We start from the raw sequence: 18,616 nt of genomic DNA on the forward strand, positions 1-18,616 counted from the left end.
TGTATCAACCCGTGCTGAAACCTATGACTGTAGGCTTTAAAAAGTCAAATCAACGGTACTCCACATGCATTACTTTAAGCCACTATAGACGACAAAAAAAAGCCAAGACTGACAGAATCTCAACGACACAACGCCATCGGCCGCTAACAAGGAGGGGCATCGCAGCATGAGGTGGCAAGGCACTTCGGCGTGTCCAGACAGACTATCTTAAACTTATGGACCTGATACAACAACACTGGGAGTGTTAATGACAGACCCAGGTCAGGTCGACCAAGAGTTACCACCGACAGCGATTGAGAAGGCCGCGGGCAAGATGTAGGACAGTTTCCTTCTCAGATGAGTCTGATGGACGTTCACGTGTACTCAGACGTCGCAACAAACTTTACGCCGATAACTGTGTACAGCAGGTTGATAGATTTGGTGGTGGAAGTGTCATGGTGTGAGCAGGTATCCATCATTATGGCCGGACAACTCTTGTGCACGTGGCAGGTGCATTGAATGGGGTTCGCTATAGAGACGAGTTTTTGCAACGTCACGTCGTTCCCTTCATCAACGTCAACCGTGGATCATTCCAGCATGACAATGCTCGACCTCACGTTGCACGTGTTTGTCAGGACTTCCTCCCTCCAGCAAAACAACGTTCAGGTGTTACCATGGCCTTCTCGATCACCCGATTTGTCTCCAATTGAACATCTATGGAAAAAAAACCTTAATCAACGCTTACGCCAGTGCAATCGGCAACCTAGGACACTACAAGAACTGCACGAAGCACTTCATCAAGAATTTCAAAACATTCCTCAAGACAGCATTCGGCATCTCATTTCGTTCTTTTGGCCGCCGCTGCCTAGCTGTTATCGATGCTCATGATGGTCACACCAGATACTGACATTTTACTCTGACCAAGTGCCTTTAATAGCCATCTGTGGTTTTACCAAACACCTTTTGGATAATCATGTTTTGCAAATGTGTAAATTGAGCAATGATGTCTTGTTTGAATCTGTTATATGATCTCAGTAAATGAAGTCCAAAACAGCATGTCAGGTTTCCTTTTTTGAAGAGTATAGTTTAGGTCGGAATTTTTATTGGGATATACATGTAGTGGGTACTGCTAAGAGCCATTGTTGTTATTTGCTAGGTACATCCAGAACCACGCATGTGTGTACTTCTTGGACAAGGACCTTGTTGTTTACTTGACAGGTACATGCAGTATGACGTAACGTGGTACAGTGACCTTCACACTGGAGTTGTCTCGTGGTCGTCTCCACCTGACGTTTTCCCGAATGGACCACAGTGAGGTTTCTTCCTTTATTGAACTGAATTAATACTTTAACACTCTATCAAATTATGTTAATCACTATAATGTTATATTCACGTTCCTTCATCAACAATATATGTTGACATAGAAGAGTTATTATTGTGCAAGATAAGTATATGTCCGATCAGGTACGATTTTTTTGTATTTTTCAAATCTACTGTCTGCTCATTTGATACATCAATGATTAACACCCATCATTATGCACCCCTTAATTATCTTGGCCACCATATATATGTATCATGCCTAATGTTTGTATTTACCTTAAACCCAAGCTTCATGTATCTCGAAAATATGTACAGTTTCATTAATCGGTATCTGTATCATATATATGTATTATTTCGAGTCTGGTGGATGAAACTAACTGACATGATTTCGTCCTGCTTTACTTCACCCTGTGATGAAGGTGGCTCTATAACAAGACAGAGATACCCGTCTTTGGCTACAACCCGTTCTGGTAAGTCAGGTCAATGAAGAGTCAGCTTTATAGACATGCAATATTTTTTTGTATTTAAGGACTGTAAACCTCCGTCATATATGAATCAAGAATGATTATAAATACTTGTAGAACAAAACTGAAAAGCAACAAAGACCTAGCCCGGATTAAAACAGTCACATCAGGATTATAAGAAACGATGCCCTTGATGGGTATTTAAGATATGCAATGTTTTTACTAGCAAGTAGCTTTTGCAAACATTATTCCTTTTAATGTAAACATTTATAGTTACTGAAACATGTTCCAGTTAGTTTTGCTACGTCAATATGGTCTGTTTCTAATTGTGTTTTGAATCATTGTGGTTAGGGCCGGCAACACAACCTACGCAAAGGCTAATGGAGGAGAGTATGACTTCCTGATCGATGGTCCAATGTCTTTACCACTGGAAGAGGTACTGACGCTACTGGATATGGCATGTAAATTGGTACAATGAAATACTTTTTCTTCTTCAATCATCATCTGAGATGGGAATTCGATGGGTTGTTCCAAATTCCATTTATGAACTGACGAACCTGTGTTTCTGATTACTTTTCAGAGATTTTGGACTGACTTGCTCGCAGGTGGAAGGACATGGGGATTGATTGCCTACGAACAGGTACCATCTCTAAGTACCAAATGTGATAACTATATCAGACTAGAGTACATGCTTGTTTAATTTTGTTTCGTTTCTGTAGGATTACCTCGATGTAGAATTTGAAGGAATCCAAAAGCTCCTGACTGACATTGACCTTGGCCGCCAATGGTTGACTCAGATGGGGAATGGGGCTGCCAAGAACGGGTTGACCATCCAGTACTGCATGTCTTACCCGCGACATATGCTACAGTCTCTGGAAATACCTGTCGTCACACAGGTGAGAGGGAATAGGGTTTGTACGCTTATATTAGCTATGTTTGATAAAGAGTAAATCGGGTGTGAGTGAGCGAAAGACGGACAGGTTCAGATATACCGAGTGAGCGAGTGCTACACATGACGTTTTGGGTCATTGAGTTATGTTCCAGCCGGTGTTTATCTCAGTTGAGTATCCTAATTTTCCTTTGAGTAACCAAATAAATTGTACCCACCTCACTCAAACTCAATTGGGTATTTTGTCATTTTCCATTAGTTGCACAAATATAATAAGCTTAAATGTTATTTATATTGGATCGGTAATATGAGAAACAATAAGAAAGATTGCAAGCTGCCAGGTTCATGTGTTGAAATAGAACCTCTCAATATACCTCAGTTATTTCATCTATATTACCGGTACTGAAGCTAAGATTTGAAGTTTTGTGTGTACGCATGTCAGATCAAATATATTGAGTATTTACAAAAATTCAAGCGTACTTGTACTCAATAGACCTAATAAGAATTGAGTTTTCACATAAATATTTGCGTAATTTACGCAGATATGCAGCTTATCTATACCTCTGGATTTTGCTAATTTACACCTGCACGGGACATGTTGAAGGAGGATCAATTAGCAATTGCATCGGACATCATTTGTCACATGACTTCCATGAAGCCTGTTGAATTTAACCGAGGCCTTGAATTTTGTAACCTTGATGGAACAACTTCTGAGAAAGAGTCCTTCGATGCACTTTGAAATCGTAGTAAACAGAGTATGTTCAGTTCTATCTCAAATGTTGTAAAATTTAAACAACAAATGGTAGAACTGTGGGAATAAAATGAAATTTCACCATTGAAAAGTTCACTGTCCTCTTATCATGCAGTTTTGAGGAGTGCTTCGATTTTTTTTGAAAACAGGTGAGACACCCTGAATGGTCTGCTCTATTTCTATTTTATCGGCCTCTTTTTTCTACATCTGGAATGTACTCTAACTGCATTTGCCTCTCTACAATGTTTGGTCGTGATGACGCCACAGAAAGAGAACAAAATATGAACTTTGTCATCCAAAATATTGAAACAAATGTGATATATGTTTCAGGCTCGTGCAAGCCATGACAACGTACCAGGCACCGACAACTGGAAGATCGGTGTGACATCACTATTTGCATGGGCAATTGGCATTGCACCCTTCAAGGATATTTTCTGGACGACCAGCGTTCAGCCTGGAAATACTTACAGTATGGTGAAAACTAGTTCCGAATCCGCATCAATAGTTCATCTTCATTTGTTTCGGTTTTTTTTCTTCTTCCCAGAATGCCTTGTCCAGTTGAAAATGTGTAACAGGTATTATACAAAATTATGTTGTAGAAGACTTGGTGAAGACACATCGTATATGGAAAGGTGAACAAGATGGCGGATCGATAGGTTGACATCACAGCTCGCTCACACAAAAAATAGGTTTACGAGAAATCCTGTTTTCAGGAGTGGACTTAAAATACTTCTATCACAATGGGGATATCCGTGGAACAGTTCCGAGCTGCCGCTGGTACGTTTACACCAACGTTAATGCATATATTGGCCAAGAAGAGCATCAGAGCTACCCGGAGTCGGATACCCCGTTTATACGCGTCAGGTGGGATACACACGCGCTTTGTCGTCATCAATCTGATCCTGATGTTACTACAGATCGGTGGGGTGGAGTCCAACCCTGGGCCAGACACCAATGACGGCGTTGCCACAAGATCCTCATCAACCGGAGCAAAAGATAAACAAGCGAAATTAACAACCCAGGCAAGTGATAAAGTGTTACAATCGTTGATTGACGAAGTCCGTTTGATATCTCGCAAAATTGACACAGTTCAACGCTCCAATGATAACGTTGTGGATAAATTAACTGTCATTGAAGATACCTTGAAAAACGTGTCTGATCAAGTTAATGAAACAAATAAACGTTGTTTTGCGTTGGAGGAAGAAAACACGGAACTTAAAGGGATAATCAAATCGATGGATGAAAGAATAGATTATCTTGAGAACCAGAGCAGAAGATCCAACCTAATACTTCATGGTGTTCAAAAATCCAAACCCGGTGAATCGTGGACAGATTGTGAAAATATTGTAAATACAATCTTAATTGATGATCTTAAACTTACTGACATTAACATACAGAGAGCACACCGTATCATGAAAGGAAAGGCTATTATAGTCAAAGTCGGCGACGATAAGGATAAACACTCTATACTGAAAGCATCTAAAGTGTTGAAAGAGTCAAACAGCGATGTGTTTATTACTGAAGATTTCTCACAACTTGTCCGTCAAAAACGTAAGAAACTGATTCCGTTTATGATCAAGGCCAGGGAAAATGATCGTAAGGCTCAATTGCGTTTCGATAAATTATATATTGAGGACAATGTTTACACTTACGATGTGACGTCAGATGTTGTCATCACTGTAAAACGGGGGAGAAAGGCAGGTATTGAGAGTGAAACGCATGCACTTGAAATCGACAACACGCACGCCTAGCAGGGTGGCCCGGCCCAACAGTCACCAGCTGACGACAGCTCTGGTTCGTGGATGAGATTTACATCTTGGAATGTGCATGGACTCGTGCATAAACTGCAAGATGGTGATTTTCTCAGTTATTGTTTAAACTTTGATGTAATTGGATTTGTGGAAATTTGGAATAATGTCACTCTTAAAAATATCACATCAACATTTAGAAATCATGTTGTATATATCAATCAAAGGACATTCAACAACAGAGGTGGTGTAGCTATATGTGTTAAACAAACCGCAAGTGAACATATAAAGAAGGTTTGGAATAGTTTCATTGATTGCATCTTTGTTTTATTTGATAAATCTTTATATGGAACATCGCATCACATTCTGTTCGGATGTGTTTATATCAACCCGATTAACTCCTCAATTAAAAGTGATCCAAGACCGCTAAAAGGAATTGACTATTTAGAGCAATGTTTGTTGTCATGTATATCAGATATAGACGTTTCAGATATTCGTTTCATTTTGATGGGGGATTTAAATTCAAGGACGGGAGACCTTAGAGATTTCATCATTCACGATGACAACCAACATATACCTAGTTTGGAAGATATGGAATATAATGCTGACAACTTTCACCATCCCAGGAATAATGTCGACAATATTATAAATTCGTATGGACGAGATCTGATAGATTTGTGTTGCGCTCACAACATACACATGATGAATGGGCGAAGTAGATCTGACCCTCGGGGTGGCATGACTTGTTTTTCTCACAATGGGTCCAGTATGGTGGACTATTGCTTATGTTCAACTGATATATTTAACATGGATCATGACTTCATTGTAGAAACTCGTTGTGAATCTGACCACCTACCCATCGTACTTACCTTGTGTATACCACCTACTCCCCACAGATGTGATGGGGACAGTGACAGTGTGCAACGTTTGTTAAGATATAGGTGGAAAGAAGAACAGAAACCATTCTTTGTTGAACACTTAAATACTGCCCTGGCATCATATGGACTCGAGAACTTTACAAATGACGTCATTGAGGATGTGAATGACGCGGCACATAAGTTAACAGAATGTATAACATCGTGCGCAGATAGATGTAACATGCGATGTTTTGGAAACTTTTCACCAAACAAGCCCTACAACGCCAGCTGGTATGACGAAGAATGTAGAAACCTGAAGCAGCTGAAATATACTAACTTAGATTGTTTTAGATCAACTGGGGAGCTACATTTCTGGTCAGAATTTCGAAGTCTACGAAACTCATATCGACAGCTATGTCGCACCAAAAAGGAAAATTATGAGGAAAATATGGTGAACCTGTTATCGTCTAATTCTAAGAACTCAAAGTCGTTTTGGAGCCAAGTTAAACGCCTAACAACGGATAAATCAACTGATATCAACTCTATATCGGCAACACAGTGGGTCGATTACTTGAAAAAGTAATGAATATAAGTGATGAGAATACGGATCAAGACCATGTCAGAGAAGCCAGTACATTTCTTGAAAATCACGATGAACATAATTGCTGTGCATGCAATAGTGATACCATTAATAATACTCTGAACTGTGAAATCAGGCATAATGAAATTGTTGATGCCATTGACAATCTGAAGGACGGTAAAGCTCCTGGTCCTGATGCAGTAACTCCAGAAATGATAAAATGTTGTAAAACTGAACTATTGCCATTTTTTCATGCATTGTTTAATAATATTTTGAACAGTGGTAATTTCCTATAGAATGGGCTAAAGGACTGGTTATACCGCTTCACAAGAAAGGCAAGAAGACAGAGGTTAATAATTATAGAGGGATAACGCTTAGTGATGTCATGGGGAAATTATTTACGTTTATATTAAACAAGAGGTTGACAAGTTTTTGTCATCAGTATGACAAGATTCCTGAGTCTCAGGCTGGGTTCCGTGCTGGATATAGCACTGTTGATAATATTTTCAGTTTACAGTGTCTGGTCCAAAAGTATATCTCGAAAACTAATGGTCGTTTTTATTGTTTATTCGTTGATTTCAGAAAGGCATTTGATTCCATTAATCGTAAATTATTGTGGTTCTCAGTTTTAAATAAAGGTATTCATGGTAGAATATTTACAGTATTATTGGACATGTACTCCAAAGTTAAATCTGCTGTTAAACTGTCAAATAGTTCCATTTCTCATTATTTTGATACTTAAGTGGTGTAAAACAGGGGTGTATTTTAAGTCCTTTGTTGTTCTCTCTTTTTTGTTGTTGAGTTGGAAACTATGTTACAGGAATCGAATGTCCGAGGTACATTTGTTGGTCAAGAGTTTCGTGATATTTTATCTTTATTTTATGCTGATGATCTTTGTTTGTTTGATGATAGTGTGATTGGTCTAAAGAGAAAAATAGATGTATTGGAGCAGTTTAGTATCAAATGGGGTTTGGATGTCAATTTAGATAAGACTGAAATTTTAGTTTTTAGAAATGGTGGCAAGTTACGGTTTTCTGAAAAATGGATGTATGGCAATAAAACTATTAAGACATCGACCTATTATAATTATCTTGGGTTAACGTTTTCTAACAGGTTATGTTGGTCAAAAGGTATTGAAGTTCTTGTTCAAAAAGCATCAAAAGCCCTTGTATCCGTTAAACAATTAGAGCGTAAGTTTCAGAATATTTCTTCTTTAGTTTTATTCAAGATATTTGATGCTCAGATTAAGCCAATCTTACTCTATTCTAGTGAAGTGTGGGGTCATTCAAAGTTTGAATGCATCGAGCGTTTTCATGTTAAGTTTTGTAAATATGTTATTGGTGTAGGTAGTTATGTCTCTAATGTTGCTGCACTTGGTGAATGTGGCAGATATGGCTTATTTGTCGATTGTCATAAAAGATGTATTCAGTATTGGTTAAAGTTGCTATCAATGCCTAATCATAGATATCCTAAGCAATGCTATCTTCTGTGTAAATCCTTAGACGACTGCAATCGTGTTACATGGGCTTCAAAGGTTAAAATATTACTGTTCTCATATGGTTTTGGATTTGTTTGGATCTCTCAGGAAGTTGGTAATTGTTCTTTATTTCTTAGTAAGTTTGTGCAAAGGGTTAAAGATTGCCACCAACAAGATTGGTTTTCTAAAGTTTGTGAATCAAATAAGTTATGTTTCTATCAAGAATATAAATCTCTATTGACAGTTGAATATTATTTATCCACTCTAAAGGATCGCGAATATAGAAGGCTTTATTTTTGCTAAGATCTGGGGAATTGCCTTTAATGATAAATGTTGGTAGACGTTGTGGTATTGTTCGCGATGAACGATTTTGTAATTTATGTATGAATGGATGTATAGAAGATGAATACCATTTTCTGTTAATATGTAAAGTTTATTCCATTTTAAGACAAAAGTATATTCCTGAAAATGTCTGGAAACATCCCTCTATTTATAAATTTAACATGTTATTAAGTTGTGACAAAGTGAATATCCTAATTAACTTAGCAAAATTTGTAAAAGAAGCTTTAAGGTTAAGAAGTGCTTAAAATGTGTATCTAACCATTTTGTCACTTGCATTATCATTTTCTGAGTTTTTGTACATCGGCCTATGGCCTTTATACGGAATAAAAGAATTGAAATCGTATATCGTCACTGATTATTGTGTTGCAGAATCCTCGGATCCATACACGGCCCTTAATGCTGTGGTTGCAACCTTAAGCACAGGACCAGTGGGAATCGGTGACATGGTTGGGGGCACAAACAAGACACTCATCATGAAGTAGGCTGCACGTTCCTTATTTCATCCAAACATCTTCTTAGCCTGTATGTTTCCATATTTATCCATTAGTGTTCCTGTAATCAGAGTTTGTACTTCTTTATTTATTATTATTACTTCTGTGTTCAGTTTTGCTTCGCACATGTTTATCTTTATTTCCTATTTTTATTTTGTGTTACTCCTGCATATGTTATCGATCGTTTCTGTCTTAAGTATTCATTTTTAATTATATATACGTGTAGAGAGATTATTACACAAGCAAGTGTGTCATATGACTTACACGAAAAGAGTGTGAAATTGTGTATGCTCATAACACTAACATATAACATACTTGCTCGAGTGTAATAATTTCTTATTATCCATTTCATTCATGTATATTTGTAAAACACGGTAAGCAAGTTTGACGGCCCTCTTTATTGACGTCACGCTCAATTGTTTAATGACGTGGTCTTTGTATTTCTTTACACGAATCGGAGTTTTCTACTGAGAATAGTCAGTACGTAGCTATGCATTGTCCTTTTATTAGATAATTCAACTGGGTCGATGCTCAGTTGCATACTTTAGTATGCTGAGTCAGCTACAAAATAAATAGTTAAATACCGACTCCCAATGTGTTGTAAAACAAATTTATTTTCCAAACGAGCAATAAAAGATACATGTAATTGCAGACACATGTTGTGAATGCCGGATGTTAACGGTGAGGCAGGGCTTGCTTACCAAATTCTCTTTTTCTCGGCTGTCATCACTGATTTCAACACCTATGACTGGATATTCTTTTACACCGACGTTCTATATTTACTCATGTTCATGCTTTCATTGTCTAATTCACGCTCTCTTTGTATTTGTATTAATTACCTTTACTCATATAATTTGTTTACATATGTTTTGTTTACATATGTTATCTTGGTACTCACATCTATAGATGTTCACCGTTGCTTCATCTCTTGCATAGATCTGTAAATACTGACGGTCTGATCCTGAAACCATCTCGACCGGCGACTTCAATTGACAACAGAATACGGAGGGTACCTGTGCACAACCTTTCTGACAAATTACACTAACACAGTCCCGTCGTTTGGAGTGAACCTCATGCATATATAGTCAGTTTTGTTGATCAGAAGTAACAGTGGAGTACTTAGCAGGGGAACTAGTTACTCGAAAGGGCTTAAACAGTTCCAACAAGACTGACTGAAGTCATGCAATATATACCCGTGAGGGTCCAGGTTAGAATATTGATCTTCAGCAACCCATGCTTGTCGTAAGATGCGACTAACGGGATCGGGTGGTCAGGCTCTCTGACTTGGTTGACATATGTCATCGGTTCCCAGTTGCGCAGATCGATGCTCATTCTGTTGATTACTGGATTGTCTGGTCAAGACTCGATTATTTAGAGACCGCCGCCATATAGCTGTAATATTGCTGAGTGTGGCGTAAAACTGACAGCACTCACTCACTTACTCACTCATGCAAATTATTTTAGCAACCCAACAAAGCACCCATCTGCCCATTATGCGCTACCCCTTTGAATACCCTTCAAATTATACGGCTTTCACAGATTACACTATATAGCTCACCGATATGAATTTAAACATTGATGATAACAGGACATCATTAAACTAATGCTGTTGTGATTAGAAGAGGGCTTATCCAATGGTAAATAACATAAAACTATGAATGCAATGATAGACACGCATGAAATGACTTGATACAACTGAAAACTTCATATTTTGCATGTTTTCAAGAAATGACATAAAATACCTTTTTACAATGGAAGGTTTATCATTGTGCAACAATGGGCATCATACTACAGCTTGAAATGTTAAATGTTATGGTAACAAGGTAGACCGAAGGTTAATGCCTACTTAAATGACATAGAACGGCATATTTAACACACTGAAATGGCATCAAATACCTTTATAGAATAGAAGGTTTTTATTGTCATGAATATTTTCCAGATGGCTTGGTCAGACTTTGAGGGTCCTGATGGGGAGGTGTGGTCCACGTATTCAGATATGGGTGGAAAGAACAAGTACGGTATCATCCTTGCTGCTGATCTTCAGGGAAACTACACCATGACACCTTGTATGGCTGGATATCAAGGGGTAGGACATTACGTTTCTTCTTCCCTTATTTCTGCTGTCGCATTCTTGCCGTAGATTACCGTTTCGGTTCACCTGTAATTAGTCAGGTGTACTACTGATATCAAAGTGAATATTTCCAGTTTCCGAACTCCATGGTTTTCCCAGCCAGCAATCCCAACAAGATCCAACCATTGACAGACCCCCGACCTTTGACAATGAGTGGCTGTACCAAGGCTGACTTCTGTCTCTTCTATGTATCACCTGTACTGAGCATCAATGGGTAGGTGTATTCCTTCATTTCAAATCATGCAGATATGAATAAATATCAAAACTGATCCAATATACTAAGCAAACCAATATTAACTGTGCGATATAAATAGTCTAACACTATGAACAGAAAGGACATGTGTCATTTGATAAATGCTTGAACGTGATGCACAGAATTCTGAGAAGCTTCTTTTGTTCACTTTCATAGAGGTCCAGACATTAAAAGGGTTTATCTTAATGAAGCAGTGAATATTCCTTGAAGATATCAGGGAAGGTACCGAAATATCGATGAGTAGACATGATAATTTCTCAAACTGTAAGCACAGATGACCTCAAGTGATATTAATCCAAAATAGGACACATTGTAAACAAACGTTACACATTTGGTTGTACAATGTATATTTTTAGTTGCAACCTAAAGAAACAAAAGCGTGTAACTGAACCATATTATTTTGTCTGAACGAAGTAAACAGTGATATCAATGTTTTCCCCTGCAGCAAACAAGTTCTGATTCAGGGAGAGTTAGACAAGTGGGTGCCGATGTCACCCCAGAGAGTTACGGCCATCAACATTGCCGATGACATCACCATCAGCCTCACTGGAGCTGCCCATGAAATTGTCTCCTTCTGGTTCAACGTGGATGGTAAATCCTCACCTGTGACCTGTACCCTCGGAGCAGCAGGACTAGCCACCCTCAGTTTCTCAGCTGGCACATGTCGTGGTGTTTAATCAATATGATGCATGTGCGAGAATAGTTTACATACATCTATTATCTAATCCATGTGTCTAGTTTTAAAGAAGTATCAGAAAGTCCATATCACTAACACCACAGTTACTACACATAGATGAACATACGCAAATACGGTCATACTGTATTTGCATTTGTTTCAGTAGTGTAAAATGTGACTTTTGGTCCAGTGAATGAACGATAATACATGTGCCTAAATATAACATGTGCCATATTAACATTTCTTACGCTTATATGGATGTGAATAAAAGTACATGAAGTGTGAATTTACTTCCTTTGTTGATTTGTAAACGTATGTGTGCTTCTGAATTCAATCCAGACCATAAAGGAACCCGGATCAGGGTAAGATACTCAAGTACAAGTTAAGATGGATGTGATGGCTCCTCGGAGGTTTAAGGGCATCTTCTGTAAAGTCAATGATTATGTTCATCTATACACCCCGATTTCTTCAACAGTAGTTTCCCCCACGAGTGATGCATCAAGTACACCCAGCTTTAATCAACAGTAGTTCCTCCCACGAGTGATACATCAAGTATCCCCAGCTTTAATCAACAGTAGTAAATCCCACGAGTGATACATCAAGTATACCCAGCTTTAATCAACAGTAGGTTCCCCTCACGAGTGATACATCAAGTACACCCAGCTTTAATCAACAGTAGTTCCTTCCACGAGTGATACATCAAGTACACCCAGCTTTAATCAACAGTAGGTTCCCCTCACGAGTGATACATCAAGTATACCCAGCTTTAATCAACAGTAGGTTCCCCTCACGAGTGATGCATCAAGTAACCCAGCTTTAATCAACAGTAGTTCCTCCCACGAGTGATGCATCAAGTATCCCCAGCTTTAATCAACAGTAGGTTCCCCTCACGAGTGATGCATCAAGTATCCCCAGCTTTAATCAACAGTAGTAAATCCCACGAGTGATACATCAAGTATACCCAGCTTTAATCAACAGTAGGTTCCCCTCACGAGTGATACATCAAGTATCCCCAGCTCTAATCAACAGTAGTTCCTCCCACGAGTGATACATCAAGTATACCCAGCTTTAATCAACAGTAGGTTCCCCCCACGAGTGATGCATCAAGTATCCCCAGCTTTAATCAACAGTAGTTCCTCCCACGAGTGATACATCAAGTTTACCCAGCTTTAATCAACAGTAGGTTCCCCCCACGAGTGATGCATCAAGTATAGCCAGCTTTAATCAACAGTAGTTCCTCCCACGAGTGATGCATCAAGTATACCCAGCTTTAATCAACAGTAGGTTCCCCTCACGAGTGATGCATCAAGTATACCCAGCTTTAATCAACAGTAGTTCCTCCCACGAGTGATGCATCAAGTATCCCCAGCTTTAATCAACAGTAGTTCCTCCCACGAGTGATACATCAAGTATACCCAGCTTTAATCAACAGTAGGTTCCCCCCACGAGTGATGCATCAAGTATACCCAGCTTTAATCAACAGTAGTTCCTCCCACGAGTGATGCATCAAGTATACCCAGCTTTAATGAACAGTAGTAAATCCCACGAGTGATACATCAAGTATACCCAGCTTTAATCAACAGTAGGTTCCCCCCACGAGTGATACATCAAGTACACCCAGCTTTAATCAACAGTAGGTTCCTCCCACGAGTGATACATCAAGTACACCCAGCTTTAATCAACAGTAGGTTCCCCTCACGAGTGATACATCAAGTATACCCAGCTTTAATCAACAGTAGGTTCCCCTCACGAGTGATGCATCAAGTATCCCCAGCTTTAATCAACAGTAGTTCCTCCCACGAGTGATGCATCAAGTATACCCAGCTTTAATCAACAGTAGGTTCCCCACTCACGAGTGATGCATCAAAGTATCCCCAGCTTTAATCAACAGTAGTAAATCCACGAGTGATACATCAAGTATACCCAGCTTTAATCAACAGTAGGTTCCCCTCACGAGTGATGCATCAAGTATCCCCAGCTTTAATCAACAGTAGTTCCTCCCACGAGTGATACATCAAGTATACCCAGCTTTAATCAACAGTAGGTTCCCCCACGAGTGATACATCAAGTATCCCCCAGCTTTAATCAACAGTAGTTCCTCCCACGAGTGATACATCAAGTATACCCAGCTTTAATCAACAGTAGGTTCCTCCACGAGTGATGCATCAAGTATACCCAGCTTTAATCAGCAGTAGTTCCTCCACGAGGTGATGCATCAAGTATACCCAGCTTTAATCAACAGTAGGTTCCCCTCACGAGTGATGCATCAAGTATACCCAGCTTTAATCAACAGTAGTTCCTCTCACGAGTGATACATCAAGTATACCCAGCTTTAATCAACAGTAGTTCCTCCCACGAGTGATACATCAAGTATACCCAGCTTTAATCAACAGTAGGTTCCCCACGAGTGATGCATCAAGTATACCCAGCTTTAATCAACAGTAGTTCCTCCCACGAGTGATACATCAAGTATACCCAGCTTTAATCAACAGTAGGTTCCCCACGAGTGATGCATCAAGTATCCCCAGCTTTAATCAACAGTAGTTCCTCCCACGAGTGATGCATCAAGTATACCCAGCTTTAATCAACAGTGGTTCCTCCACGAGTGATACATCAAGTACACCCAGCTTTAATCAACAGTAGGTTCCTCCACGAGTGATACATCAAGTATACCCAGCTTTAATCAACAGTAGTTCCTCCCACGAGTGATACATCAAGTATACCCAGCTTTAATCAACAGTAGTTCCTCCCACGAGTGATACATCAAGTATACCCAGCTTTAATCAACAGTAGTTCCTCCCACGAGTGATACATCAAGTATACCCAGCTTTAATCTGCAGTAGTTCCTCCCACGAGTGATACATCAAGTATACCCAGCTTTAAGCAACAGTTTTTCCCCCTCACGAGTGATACATCAAGTATACCCAGCTTTAATCAACAGTAGGTTCCCCCGACGAGTGATGCATCAAGCATACCCAGCTTTAATCAACAGTAGTTCCTCCCACGAGTGATACATCAAGTATACACAGCTTTAATCAACAGTAGTTCCTCCCACGAGTGATACATCATGTATACCCAGCTTTAATCAACAGGAGTTCCCCCGACGAGTGATGCATCAAGTATACCCAGCTTTAATCTGCAGTAGTTCCTCCCACGAGTGATGCATCAAGTATACCCAGCTTTAATCAACAGTAGGGTCCCCTCACGAGTGATACATCAAGTTCACCCAGCTTTAATCAACAGTAGGGTCCCCTCACGAGTGATACATCAAGTTCATCCAGCTTTAATCAACAGTAGGGTCCCCTCACGAGTGATACATCAAGTACACCCAGCTTTAATCAACAGTAGGTTCCTCCAACGAGTATTACATCAAGTACACCCAGCTTTAATCAACAGTAGTAAATCCCACGAGTGATACATCAAGTATACCCAGCTTTAATCAACAGTAGGTTCCCCCCACGAGTGATGCATCAAGTATACCCAGCTTAATCTATAGTAGTCCCTCCCACCAGTGATACATCAAGTATACCCAGCTTTAATCAACAGTAGGTTCCCCCACGAGTGATACATCAAGTATACCCAGCTTTAATCAACAGTAGTTCCTCCCACGAGTGATACATCAAGTATACCCAGCTTTAATCAACAGTAGGTTCCTCCAACGAGTGATACATCAAGTACACCCAGCTTTAATCAACAGTAGTAAATCCCACGAGTGATACATCAAGTATACCCAGCTTTAATCAACAGTAGGTTCCCCCACGAGTGATACATCAAGTATAGCCAGCTTTAATCAACAGTAGGTTCCCCACGAGTGATACATCAAGTATACCCAGCTTTAATCAACAGTAGTTCCTCCCACGAGTGATACATCAAGTATACCCAGCTTTAATCAACAGTAGTTCCTCCCACGAGTGATACATCAAGTATACCCAGCTTTAATCAACAGTAGTTCCTTCCACGAGTGATACATCAAGTACACCCAGCTTTAATCAACAGTAGTTCCTCCCACGAGTCATACATCAAGTATACCCAGCTTTAATCAACAGTAGTTACTTCCAAGAGTCATACATCAAGTATACCCAGCTTTAATCTGCAGTGGTTCCTCCCACGAGTGATGCATCAAGTATACCCAGCTTTAATCCACAGTAGGGTCCCCTCACGAGTGATACATCAAGTACACCCAGCTTTAATGAACAGTAGGTTCCCCCCACGAGTGATACATCAATTATACCCATCTTCAATCATCAGGAGTTCCTCCCACGAGTGATACATCAAGTATCCCCTGCTTTAATCAACAGTAGGTTCCCCCCACGAGTCATACATCAAGTATACCCAGCTTTAATCAACAGGAGTTCCTTCCACGAGTGATACATCAAGTACACCCAGCTTTACTCAACAGTAGTTCCTCCCACGAGTCATACATCAAGTATAGCCAGCTTTAATCAACAGTAGTTACTTCCAAGAGTGATACATCAAGTACACCCAGCTTTGATCAACAGTAGTTCCTCCCACGAGTCATACATCAAGTATACCCAGCTTTAATCAACAGTAGGTTCCCTCCACAAGTGATACATCAAGTATACCCAGCTTTAATCAACAGTAGTTACTTCCAAGAGTGATACATCAAGTACACCCAGCTTTAATCAACAGTAGTTCCTCCCACGAGTGATACATCAAGTACACCCAGCTTTAATCAACAGTAGTTCCTCCCACGAGTGATACATCAAGTATACCCAGCTTTAATCAACAGTAGGTTCCCCCCACGAGTGATACATCAAGTATACCCAGCTTAATCTATAGTAGTTCCTCCCACCAGTGATATATCAAGTATACCCATCTTTAATCAACAGTAGTTCCTCCCACGAGTGATACATCAAGTATACACAGCTTTAATCAACAGTAGGTTCCCCCCACGAGTGATACATCAATTATACCCATCTTCAATCATCAGGAGTTCCTCCGACGAGTGATACATCAAGTATACCCAGCTTTAATCAACAGTAGGTTCCCCCACGAGTGATACATCAAGTATACCCAGCTTTAATCAACAGTAGTTCCTCCCACGAGTGTTACATCAAGTACACCCAGCTTTAATCAACAGTAGGTTCCTCCAACGAGTGATACATCAAGTACACCCAGCTTTAATCAACAGTAGTTCCTCCCACGAGTGATGCATCAAGTATCCCCAGCTTTAATCAGCAGTAGTTCCTCCCACGAGTGATACATCAAGTATACCCAGCTTTAATCAACAGTAGTTCCTCCCACGAGTGATACATCAAGTATACCCAGCTTTAATCAACAGTAGGTTCCCCCGACGAGTGATGCATCAAGCATACCCAGCTTTAATCAACAGCAGTTCCTCCCACGAGTGATACATCAAGTATACCCAGCTTTAATCAACAGTAGTTCCTCCCACGAGTGATACATCAAGTATACCCAGCTTTAATCAACAGGAGTTCCTCCGACGAGTGATGCATCAAGTATACCCAGCTTTAATCAACAGTAGTTCCTCCCACGAGTGATGCATCAAGTATACCCAGCTTTAATCAACAGTAGGGTCCCCTCACGAGTGATACATCAAGTACACCCAGCTTTAATCAACAGTAGGGTCCCCTCACGAGTGATACATCAAGTTCATCCAGCTTTAATCAACAGTAGGGTCCCCTCACGAGTGATACATCAAGTACACCCAGCTTTAATCAACAGTAGGTTCCTCCAACGAGTATTACATCAAGTACACCCTGCTTTAATCAACAGTAGTAAATCCCACGAGTGATACATCAAGTATACCCAGCTTTAATGAACAGTAGGTTCCCCCCACGAGTGATGCATCAAGTACACCCAGCTTAATCTATAGTAGTTCCTTCCACCAGTGATACATCAAGTATACCCAGCTTCAATCAACAGTAGGTTCCCCACACGAGTGATACATCAAGTATACCCAGCTTTACTCAACTGTAGTTCATCCCACGAGTGTTACATCAAGTACACCCAGCTTTAATCAACAGTAGGTTCCTCCAACGAGTGATACATCAAGTACACCCAGCTTTAATCAACAGTAGTAAATCCCACGAGTGATACATCAAGTATACCCGGCTTTAATCAACAGTAGGTTCCCCTCACGAGTGATACATCAAGTATACCCAGCTTTAATCAACAGTAGGTTCCCCCCACGAGTGATGCATTAAGTATACCCAGCTTTAATCAACAGTAGTTCCTCCCACGAGTGATACATCAAGTATACCCAGCTTTAATCAACAGTAGTTCCTCCCACGAGTCATACATCAAGTATACCCAGCTTTAATCAACAGGAGTTCCTTCCACGAGTGATACATCAAGTACAACCAGCTTTACTCAACAGTAGTTCCTCCAACGAGTCATACATCAAGTATACCCAGCTTTAATCAACAGTAGTTACTTCCAAGAGTCATACATCAAGTATACCCAGCTTTAATCTGCAGTGGTTCCTCCCACGAGTGATGCATCAAGTATACCCAGCTTTAATCCACAGTAGGGTCCCCTCACGAGTGATACATCAAGTACACCCAGCTTTAATGAACAGTAGGTTCCCCCCACGAGTGATACATCAATTATACCCATCTTCAATCATCAGGAGTTCCTCCCACGAGTGATACATCAAGTATACCCAGCTTTAATC

The 18,616-nt window shown here is 40.0% G+C and overlaps 2 protein-coding genes across 2 annotated transcripts in view; both read left to right on the top strand.

Moving 5' to 3' along the window:
* The window catches only part of LOC124257772, a 34,873-nt gene extending 22,629 nt beyond the window's left edge, over positions 1–12,244 (top strand). The window contains exon 17 of the mRNA XM_046691914.1: positions 11,728–12,244. The gene's annotated coding sequence lies outside the window, so the exon portion shown is untranslated. The remainder of the gene's footprint in view (positions 1–11,727) is intronic.
* LOC124257782 overlaps positions 1–18,616 on the top strand; it is a 29,964-nt gene that overhangs the window by 7,204 nt on the left and 4,144 nt on the right. The window contains exons 7-17 of the mRNA XM_046691922.1: positions 1,198–1,290; positions 1,719–1,769; positions 2,115–2,199; positions 2,344–2,403; positions 2,483–2,659; positions 3,734–3,872; positions 8,777–8,885; positions 9,835–9,907; positions 10,838–10,984; positions 11,104–11,243; positions 11,728–11,873. Coding sequence (XP_046547878.1) covers positions 1,198–1,290; positions 1,719–1,769; positions 2,115–2,199; positions 2,344–2,403; positions 2,483–2,659; positions 3,734–3,872; positions 8,777–8,885; positions 9,835–9,907; positions 10,838–10,984; positions 11,104–11,243; positions 11,728–11,873 — 1,220 coding nt within the window. The remainder of the gene's footprint in view (positions 1–1,197; positions 1,291–1,718; positions 1,770–2,114; positions 2,200–2,343; positions 2,404–2,482; positions 2,660–3,733; positions 3,873–8,776; positions 8,886–9,834; positions 9,908–10,837; positions 10,985–11,103; positions 11,244–11,727; positions 11,874–18,616) is intronic.

This window comes from Haliotis rubra, unplaced genomic scaffold (assembly GCF_003918875.1).
Source record: "Haliotis rubra isolate DU_JTF1 unplaced genomic scaffold, ASM391887v1 Scf672, whole genome shotgun sequence".
Lineage (NCBI taxonomy): Eukaryota > Metazoa > Mollusca > Gastropoda > Lepetellida > Haliotidae > Haliotis > Haliotis rubra.